The following is a 10,379-nucleotide window of genomic DNA, read 5'->3' on the forward strand; positions in this document are numbered from 1 at the left end:
AATATGGTCTGAAGCTCAACATCAAAAAAACGAAGATCATGGCTACTGGTCCCATCACCTCCTGGCAAATAGAAGGGGAAGAAATGGAGGCAGTGAGAGATTTTACTTTCTTGGGCTCCATGATCACTGCAGATGGTGACAGCAGCCACGAAATTAAAAGACGCCTGCTTCTTGGGAGAAGGGCAATGACAGGCCTAGACAGGATCTTGAGAAGTAGAGACATCACCTTGCCAACAAAGGTCCGTATAGTTAAAGCTATGGTTTTCCCAGTAGTGATGTATGGAAGTGAGAGCTGGACCATAAAGAAGGCTGATCGCCGAAGAATTGATGCTTTTGAATTATGGTGCTGGAGGAGACTCTTGAGAGTCCCATGGACTGCAAGAAGATCAAACCTCTCCATCCTGAAGGAAATCAGCCCTGAGTGCTCACTGGAAGGACAGACTGTGAAGCTGAGGCTCCAGTACTTTGGCCACCTCATGAGAAGAGAAGACTCCCTGGAGAAGACCCTGATGTTGGGAAAGATGGAGGGCACAAGGAGAAGGGGGCGACAGAGGACGAGATGGTTGGATAGTGTTTTCGAGGTTACCAGCATGAGTCTGACCAAGCTGCGGGGGGCAGTGGAGGACAGGAGTGCTTGGCGTTCTCTGGTCCATGGGGTCACGAAGAGTCGGACACGACTAAACGACTAAACAACAACAAAGCCTTGGCTGCTCAACATTCCAAACCCTCATTATGGCCCCATTCACATAATACATTTAAAGTTGTATTATGCCACTTTAAATAGTCATGGGTTTCCCCAATGAATCATGGGAACTGTAGTTTATGTCTTTGTGGGAAGGAGTCGGAGGTTATTGGTTTAGGTTTTTTTTGTTCTTGTTTTTATCTTGTTTATGTTGTGTACTGCCCTGAGATCTACAAACAAAGGGTGGTATTCTGATGATGATGATGATGATGATCATGATGATAATAATAATAATAATAATAATAATAATAATAATAATAATGGTGCCAAGAGTTGCTAGGAGACCCCGGTTCCCCTTACAGATCTGCAATTCCCAGTGATCCCTGGGAAGAGAGGATTGATGGTTACACTCTTGGAATTGTAGCTCTAGGGCTCTCCGGACATTTGCTGTTATGGAGAACAACCCTGCCTGCCCCCCCCCCCCCATTTAGTGATACTGTGCTGTTAGGTCTTTGAACTGCAATAAAGAATTGACCTAATGACCTAGTGATATTGTAGTTTTGTATGCTAACCTTCCTTCCTAGGGCACTGCATTCACTGGCTATGCTGTGGTTCTGTAATGGCTGCCATATTTGGAGCCGGGAAGGAATTTGCCTGCAAACATATTAGCCCCGTTTGCAGGTTTTGTCTTCCCCATAGCAATAGTCACAACTTGGGTGGATAAGGCTTTGGGGTGGAATCCTTTAGTCTAACATCAGGCAGGAGGTGAAATGGTGGCTCACTCCCACCTCAGAAAAGGTATTGTCAGAGCCACCCTGGGTCCCAGCTCACAAGAGACCAAAGTCCAGTCCAAGTTATATACAAAAGGTTTTATTGAAGATCATTGTCGTCATTACATCCAAACTCCGTGGCTCCACATCTGTTACCCTTAGATGTTAGAAGTCCCCTCTGAGTCCGTCCCTCCCCTGCACCAATTTAAGAGGCTTGTGCTGCTCCACCTTTTCCTCTCCTTCCTTTTCCGCAGGGTCTTCCTGCCCCCCTGTGTTCCCTCTTTCCGGGACTCCCCAGAGGCTGAGTCTTCTCCTGCCTGCTGCCCCCTCCTTCGTGCTTTAGCACCAGGCTCCTCCCCAGAGCTCTCCCCACTTCCGCGCGCCTCCACATTTGAACTTGGCGCGCGTACGTTGCTCCTGACCTTCCTTTCAACAGCCACACTGCTCCCGGTACTGCTTTCCGCCCCTTCCGGCAGGACGTCTTGCCCCGATCTCCTTCCCCCCTCTGCTCCTTGTTCTGTTCCTCCCGACACACTGGTAACTCCACCCTCTTCACTCCGTTCCGGTGGAGAAGCAGGTCTCGATCTCCAACTCCCACTGGCGGTTCCCCCTACGTTTCCCTGCTCCTGACTGCTTCCCCCTTGGGCTCCCCTTGGCTTGACCAGGGGGGCTCCCTTTTGGGAATCCTCCGATTCACTGGACGGACTCATGGACCATCTCGGGTCATTGTCGTCCTCTTCCTCGTCAGGCTGGAATCCTTCTCCCTCACTCTCGGTCTCCTCCCTCCTCTGCGCCTCTCTCCCTGAACCCCTGACATCCATCCCCCCCTCGAAGCCCCCCCTTCCCCCCTCCCCCCCATCGGGTGCGGGTTGTGGGAACTGCAGCTCCTCGGAGGTAGATGCAGGATACAGTTCGGCTACGTCCATGACCTCTGCTGGCAGCTCGGTGTACGTGTGTTCGAATTCGGGTTCTTCACCCAAAATGTTCGCAGTTCCCTCTTCCATTGCTACTTCGTCTGGTGCTGCCGGCCAAGGCCCCTTCAGCCATTTCTTGCGCCAGGCTTCCTCTGGTTGCTCATCCCACCAATAAGAGGGCTCTGTGTCCACCCCCGAACACGATCCCCTGGGCGAGTTTGAGTTCGGCGTTCTTTCCTCGGCTGAAGAAAAGCCGTGGAAAGTGCTGCCTGAACATGTGGGGGTAAAGAGCCAGTCATCGAAGTACTCGGCTGGCATGGGTCTATGTGGGAAAAGGGCATGGAACTCGTCCTTTAAAAGAGGTTCGTCTAAAGCGTAGTCCGGCACCCACCCACTGGCACTGACTGGTGCACCCTCTCTGACTAGAAAGTATTCTATTCCCTCTTCCCCCCATCTCGAGTCCAGGATCTCTGTGACCTCGTTGAGTGGTTCGACCCTAGGCGATCCCTCCCTCCTAGGTGACTCTGTGCGTGGCTGCGGTACTGTTTCAGACTCCTGAAACCTGTGCGGGGCCTTGTAGGGAGTGAGCACCGACCTATGAAAAACCGGGTGGACTCTGGAACCTTCGGGGAGGGCCAGTCGAAAAGCCACGGGGTTGATCTTAGCCTCCACCTGGTATGGTCCTAGCTGCCTGTGCCCTAGCTTCTTCTTGGCCAACGACTTGGTTGGCATCGCCTGGGCCGCTAACCACACCCAGTCCCCCACCTGGATGTCCTCTCCCACTCTTCTGCCTTTGTCTGCCTGCACCTTATATGCTTGTTTGGCTAGCTCCAAATGTCTCCGCAGCTCCTCGTGCACCTCTTGTAGTTCTGCAGCGAACTGGTCGGCCTCTTGCGGCTCCCCCTCTCTTGGTGCTACGAACCCCGGGAAGGTCCTGGGATGACGTCCATTGTTCGCGAAGAACGGCGTCACCCCCGTCGACGCATGCTTCGTGTTGTTGTAGGCAAACTCCGCCATCGGTAGGTAGTCCACCCAAGCTGTGGGTCGCTGATTTGCATAACATCTCAGGTACTGCTGCATGATCGCGTTGACCCTCTCGGCCTGGCCGTTGGTTTGTGGATGTCTTGCCGACGCTAGGTTGATCTTGACGCGCAGGATACCTAGGAGCTTCTGCCAAAAATTGGAAATAAACTGGCGCCCCCTGTCGGACAGGATGGCCCGCGGCAGCCCATGCGCCCGGAACACGTGGTCGATGAAGAGCTTGGCGGTCTGTTCCGCCGTCGCCACCTTCGCGCAGGGAATGAAGTGCGCCATCTTGGTGAACAAGTCCACCACCACCAGTACCGCCGTCTTGCCTCTGGAACTGGGCAGGTCAGTGACGAAGTCCAGCGCCACCCTCTCCCACGGTTGCTGTGGTGTTTCCAGTGGTTCCAGCAAGCCCGCCGGCTTCTGGTGTACTGGCTTGGACCTCTGACAAGTGTCACATCTGGCGACGTACTCCGCTACTTCTCCTCGCATCTGGGGCCACCAAAAGTCCCTGGCCACCAGTTCTATTGTCTTCTCCCTGCCGAAATGGCCCGCACTGGGAGCGTCGTGCAACTGCTGCAGAACCTTTGCTCGGAGCTCGTCGCTCGGCACGTAGAGGGCACCCTTGTGAGTTAACAGTCCGTCGCGTAACTGGAACTCATCGTCTCTCAGCGAACCCCTACGCAGCTCCTCTATTTTGGATTGTGCAAACTGATCTACCTGCAACGCGCGTCGCACTGCGTCCAGGTCGACAGCGATGGCAGCGCACGCCCACGCCTGCGGTGCAAAAATGTGCCTGGCTGCTATTGGCGCCGCTTCCTCAAGATATTGCGGTTTCCTGGAGAGCGCATCGGCTATAACGTTGGAGTCCCCTGGGACGTACTCTATCCTGAAGTCGAAATCCGCGAAGAACTCTGCCCAGCGCATGTGTCTTTGGCTCTGGAGTTTCGCCGTGCGCCAATACTCTAAATTCTTGTGATCCGTGCGGACCTGCACTGTGTGCTTGGCTCCAATGAGGAAATGTCGCCACGCTTTGAACGCTGCGTGAATGGCTAACAGCTCCCTGTCCCATATGGTGTAGTTTTGCTCCGCTTTGCTGAGCTTTCTGGAGTAAAAGGCACCGGGTCTCCAGTTTCCATGTGGATCTTCTTGCAGGAGTACGGCTCCAACCGCTCTGTCTGACGCGTCGGTCTCTACTCGTATGGGCTTGCCTGGATTCACGTGCAGCAGCTGCTCCTCGGAGGCGAAAAGGCTTTTAAGCTTCTGAAAAGAGCGCTCCGCCTGTTCCGTCCACACGAACCTCTTTTTCTTGGAACTGAGAGTGTCCGTGATCGCTGCCGTCTCCTTTGCAAAACCTCTGATGAATTTGCGGTAGAAGTTGGCGAAGCCGATGAATCTTTGGACTTCCTTCCGATTGCGAGGGCTCTTCCAGTCCAACACCGCGCGGACCTTGGCGCTGTCCATGGCCAGCCCCTTGTCGGACAGCTTGTAGCCTAGGAAATCCACGTCCGTCACATCAAACTGGCACTTCTCTAACTTGGCGTAGAGCTTGTTCTCCCGTAGTCTCTGCAGGACTTCCTTTACGTCCTTCTCATGGGCCTCCTCCGTTTCCGAAAAGATCAGGATGTCGTCGAGGAAACACACGCATTTCTTGTATAGAAGTCCCGCTAGCACGTGATGCATAAATGCTTGAAAGACGTGAGATCCATTTTGGAGACCAAATGGCATCACTCTGTATTCGTACGTGCCCAGAGGCGTGAACATGGCCGTCTTCCACTCATCGCCCTCCCGGATGCGTATGAGGTTATACGCTCCACGCAGATCCAATTTGGTGAAGATCTTCCCCTTCCTTACGGTTGCCAGGAGATCATCTATCTTGGGCATGGGGAAGGCCTTGGGTTTGGTCTTACTGTTTATGAATCGATAGTCCACAATGAGTCTTTTTTGGGGCGTGTCCTTTTTCTTTACAAAGAAAACAGGACTGCCCCCCACCGCTTTCGATTCTCGGATGAATCCGCGCTTCAAATTGTGCTCTATGAACTCCCTGAGTTCTTGCATCTCGTCCTCAGACATGGAATACAGCTTTGCAGTCGGCAACTGCGCCCCTGGCACCAGGTCGATGGCACAATCATAAGGCCTGTGGGGCGGCAACTGGTCAGCTTCCTTCTCGCAGAAAACCTCCAGGAACCCCTCGTACTTGCGGGGTACTGCCTGCACCATGCCAAGTTGCAACTGCTGCTCAGCTCCCTCCTCCTGGCTGGACTGGATGCAATGTTGAGCACAGTACGATGAGCAAAAGGTGATCTGCCGTTGGTACCACGCTACAGCAGGACTGTGTCTCTCCAGCCAACTCATGCCTAATACTATAGGCGTGTCTGAAAGGCGGGTGACATTGAAGCTGATGACTTCTCGATGATTTCCAATCCTCATCACCATGGGAGGCGTCTGTTGCACAACTTGTCCTCCTAGCAATTTCCTGCCATCCACCGTGACTACGTTCAGAGGTGTTGTCGCTGGCAGAAGCGCTATGCGATGCTGCTTGACAAAGTGCGTCCCCACAAAATCTGCGTTGCTCCCAGAATCAATCGTGATGGGGACTTCCAGGGTGGTTCCATTCGGCAACTGAAGTGTTGCAGTGAGCTGCACCGCTGGCTTGGGTGGTAAAGGGTCTGTGCGTTGCAAAAGCGCTGGGGACTGCTCTACAGATTCGCCTGGCTGAGCCCCAGCAGCTCTGCTTCCAGCCAGGCACTGTCGTTTCCCTGAGGTTGCTCTGCTTGCATCATTTCTGCTGCAACAGTTGCTAAAGCTGCAGTGTGTTTCTGCAGCCTCTGGGGACACTCTTTCGCCATGTGCTGTGCACTGTCGCAAATGTAACACTTCCTGGTCCCTCTAGGAGGCTGTGCCTTTACTGCACCGGAAGCTGGGGCTCTGGCTGTTGCTTGAGCCTTAGCACCACCAAGTTCCATGGGCTCCTCCCCCTGCCTTCCCAGTGGCGAAGGATGTGACTGACTGAACTCCCTGGGGATGAAAGAAGACGTCCTCGCTGGTGGACGCACCTGACGTTCTTCCTCAGTGTGCCAAGGACGTCCCTCGTGCCTTATCCCAATCGCCAAAGCCCTCTGCACAAGCTCCTCCAGGGTCTGGGGTCTGTCTCCCCTGGCAAGTTCATCCTTAATGGGACCGCTGAGCCCCTCCCAGAACAAATCCCTCACAGGTGCACAATCCTTCTCCCAGCTTAGCGCAGTCAGTAAAGCAAAAAATCTGGAATGGTACTGACGCACAGTGGCTTTGCCTTGCCGCAATCCAAAAATTTCCCTGCGTGCAAGATCCACATCTACAGTTGACTGGAAGCAGGCATCCATTGCTTTAATGAATTCATCTGCATCGCGGCGGGCAGGGCCATCTTCACGCCACAAATTGCGCAACCAGTCTCTGGCCGGCCCATGCAAGTGAGAAACAATAAACCCCACTTTCTCCTCCTCATCTTTAAAGTCATGACGAAGCAAGTGCAATGCATACAAAACGTCTGCTCTGAAACTGGGGTAGTGCTTCAGGTTCCCATCGAAGTGGGTGACTAGGCTGCCCCCCCTCCGTCCAAGTCCAATCCCTTCTGATCTGGACCCTGGGAACCCTTCCCTGCTTGCACGTTCCCACCTGGTTTGCAGGTCCTGGCAGCGCTTCTCCATTTCGTCATGCTTCTTCTGAGACGCAAGGACTGCAGCAGTGAGTTCGGAAACTGTAGTTCGCAGAGCTGTCAACTGCTCCTCCGCACTCATGGCTGTCACCGTTCGTGAGCTTTGCAAAAAAAAATTTTTGCGTTCTTTGGAGGGGACTTACTGTCAGAGCCACCCTGGGTCCCAGCTCACAAGAGACCAAAGTCCAGTCCAAGTTATATACAAAAGGTTTTATTGAAGATCATTGTCGTCATTACATCCAAACTCCGTGGCTCCACATCTGTTACCCTTAGATGTTAGAAGTCCCCTCTGAGTCCGTCCCTCCCCTGCACCAATTTAAGAGGCTTGTGCTGCTCCACCTTTTCCTCTCCTTCCTTTTCCGCAGGGTCTTCCTGCCCCCCTGTGTTCCCTCTTTCCGGGACTCCCCAGAGGCTGAGTCTTCTCCTGCCTGCTGCCCCCTCCTTCGTGCTTTAGCACCAGGCTCCTCCCCAGAGCTCTCCCCACTTCCGCGCGCCTCCACATTTGAACTTGGCGCGCGTACGTTGCTCCTGACCTTCCTTTCAACAGCCACACTGCTCCCGGTACTGCTTTCCGCCCCTTCCGGCAGGACGTCTTGCCCCGATCTCCTTCCCCCCTCTGCTCCTTGTTCTGTTCCTCCCGACACACTGGTAACTCCACCCTCTTCACTCCGTTCCGGTGGAGAAGCAGGTCTCGATCTCCAACTCCCACTGGCGGTTCCCCCTACGTTTCCCTGCTCCTGACTGCTTCCCCCTTGGGCTCCCCTTGGCTTGACCAGGGGGGCTCCCTTTTGGGAATCCTCCGATTCACTGGACGGACTCATGGACCATCTCGGGTCATTGTCGTCCTCTTCCTCGTCAGGCTGGAATCCTTCTCCCTCACTCTCGGTCTCCTCCCTCCTCTGCGCCTCTCTCCCTGAACCCCTGACAGGTATGTTCACAGGGTACCTCGTGAGAGGGGTCTGGTTGGAAGTCTCTGCCCCAAAGCCAAGGCTGATGGGCCACAGAGCTTCCTTCAGTGGTTTGGGGGGGGGGGGCTCATCCATGTAGACCTTCATCTTGCAATGGACCCATTAATCCCATGAGCAACTCTGTCATGCCTCAGCCCCCCAGCAGGAGGCTGAGAGGGATATACAACCCAATACCTAAGTCTAATCCTTTCTCCATCTGGAATCAATAAAGTTATGGCCAATTTTAAAATCCCAGAACGTTGCCTTGTCCAGTTTGTTCACCTTTCTTAGGTTAGGCCTTGCTCCCTGAGGAGGGGTTGCTGCAAGTGTGTCTGCATAGATGAATGACCTTGTGTGGGCACAGTCTGAGGCAAAACATATCTAGTGAGATCTGTTCATTACATGGTTACGTTTATTTCTGCTCTGTTTGTTCATTTCCCTTTTTCATTTGTAGGGTGATAGTGGAGGGCCTCTGGTCTGTGCAGAACAAGGAAGATACATCCTTCATGGAGTCACCTCCTGGGGTCTTGGCTGTGCGCAGCCCATGAAGCCTGGTGTTTATGTTCGAGTTTCCCAGTTTGTTTCATGGATTGAAAAAACAATGCGTGAAAACTGAATTATTTCACTCTTGTTGAAAGAAGCACATACATATACAGATGTATCACACACACAGAGGATTCAGGGTGCAATGTTGTAAAATAAATTACATGATTGTAAAAATGACCGATTGGCTGGCTGACTTTCATTACAACATGGTTTACATGCTGCAAAAATTCATTTGCAATGCGCTTAAGCTTGAACAATAAGCCAAACTGGATGTGATTTGAGTGATCCATGAATAGAATTGCCAACATTTTTAAAGGGCTAATGTCATCCATAGGGGAAAACATCCATAGGGGAAAACATTCTAGTATCGTACAAGGTGCCTGCATTGATTCATTTGTGGGGCAAATAGTTTTGAGGGCTTTAAAAATGCAGGTTCTCCCATGTCACCATAACTACAGCCCCATTTGCTACCATTTGATTGAAAGCTATGACAAATAAAAATGAAATGAATTGTTCTTAAATTTGTTTTGTTCATGTTTTCTGATCTACTGGAAACAAATCTAAGGGTTCTTTACCTTCAGTTATTAGATTAATTATCAATAGATAATTTCACATGAATACATAGTGAGGATTAGAAAGTCTCTATACTGTGTAGTTGCCAGTGGCGTAGCGTGGGTTATCAGCACCCGGGGCAAAGCAAGTAATTTGCGCCCCCTTGAGGCATCTGATCATAGCCTGCATTGTTATTAAGGCTTATATTTTGATCAGATTTCTGTATTCTAGAAATGAGCTCAAATTCACAAATGCTTCTTTCGGCAGGAAACCAGCAGGCAGCTGGCAAACTCTTGGGCAGAGGCCCCTCTGGTTTATTGCAGTCATAAAAGGCTGAGAGCGAGGTCGCTGACCTTGCATGTTGCAGAGTACAATTAAGCTGCAATTAAGCCTCACATTAAACTTGAGCCACAGGGCAAACAGTAGCTGGCTAGGGAAAGGGGGGCTTCTCTCTGAAGAAAGTGTTTTTAAGTTTTTTCTTACTTTGAAAACGTCTTTGCTTATAAAAAACTATATATGTTATGTATTAAATATATTGGCTTAAATGTAATTATGCAAAGGATTTAGAAAGTAATAGTTGGAAGAGACCACAAGGGCCATAGAGTCCAAACCCCTGTCAGGCAGGAAAACACCATCAGAGCACTCTAGACAGATGGTTGTCAGGTTTTTGTTTAAAGGAACCTCCAGAGAAGGAGATCTTTCATTGATGATGCGTACAAAAGATCTCTGATACCTGTTTAAAATAGAATTAGCCACCATCTGTTTTAGCCATCTGCTCTATTTTAGAATTAAGAGGGCAAAGTTGATTTGGTAATTAAGGTGCCTTGTAGAGGTTAATGGCTACTTGTTTGCCAATTATAAATATAGCTTTTATTTCCCATAAAAGGCAATAGGAAATGGGTGTATCTTTTGTGATTGGTTCTAGCAAACAGCCAATAGGAATTTCAACCAGGCTGATTGGACAGAGGCAGCCAAAGGAGGAGCAAGGGGGCTGGGTTAAGGAAATATAAGTGCTGGCCATAACGGCAGGAGGGCAGGCCAGAGCTTGGTAACCATATACCACTGCCTCACATTTATTTGTCTGACAAATAAATTATTATTTTAATTTCTCTATTGCTGCATTGAATATTTCATTCCAGCTAAGCGTTAACCACAAGCAGGGTGCTATACCCTAACCCATGGATTTGCGCCCCCTAACCCGTGGATTTGCGCCCCCTAACCCGTGGATTTCCCTAACCCCCAGATGTT

At 51.3% G+C, this 10,379-nt stretch overlaps 1 protein-coding gene across 1 annotated transcript in view; it reads left to right on the forward strand.

Moving 5' to 3' along the window:
- Positions 1-9,100, forward strand: part of PLG (plasminogen) — a 36,105-nt gene extending 27,005 nt beyond the window's left edge. The window contains exon 19 of the mRNA XM_079971863.1: positions 8,488-9,100. Within this exon, the coding sequence (XP_079827989.1) occupies positions 8,488-8,649 (162 nt within the window). The 3' untranslated portion in view covers positions 8,650-9,100. The remainder of the gene's footprint in view (positions 1-8,487) is intronic.
- The last annotated feature ends 1,279 nt before the right edge of the window (positions 9,101-10,379 follow it).

This window comes from Podarcis cretensis (genome assembly GCF_951804945.1).
Source record: "Podarcis cretensis genome assembly, chromosome: 3".
NCBI lineage: Eukaryota > Metazoa > Chordata > Lepidosauria > Squamata > Lacertidae > Podarcis > Podarcis cretensis.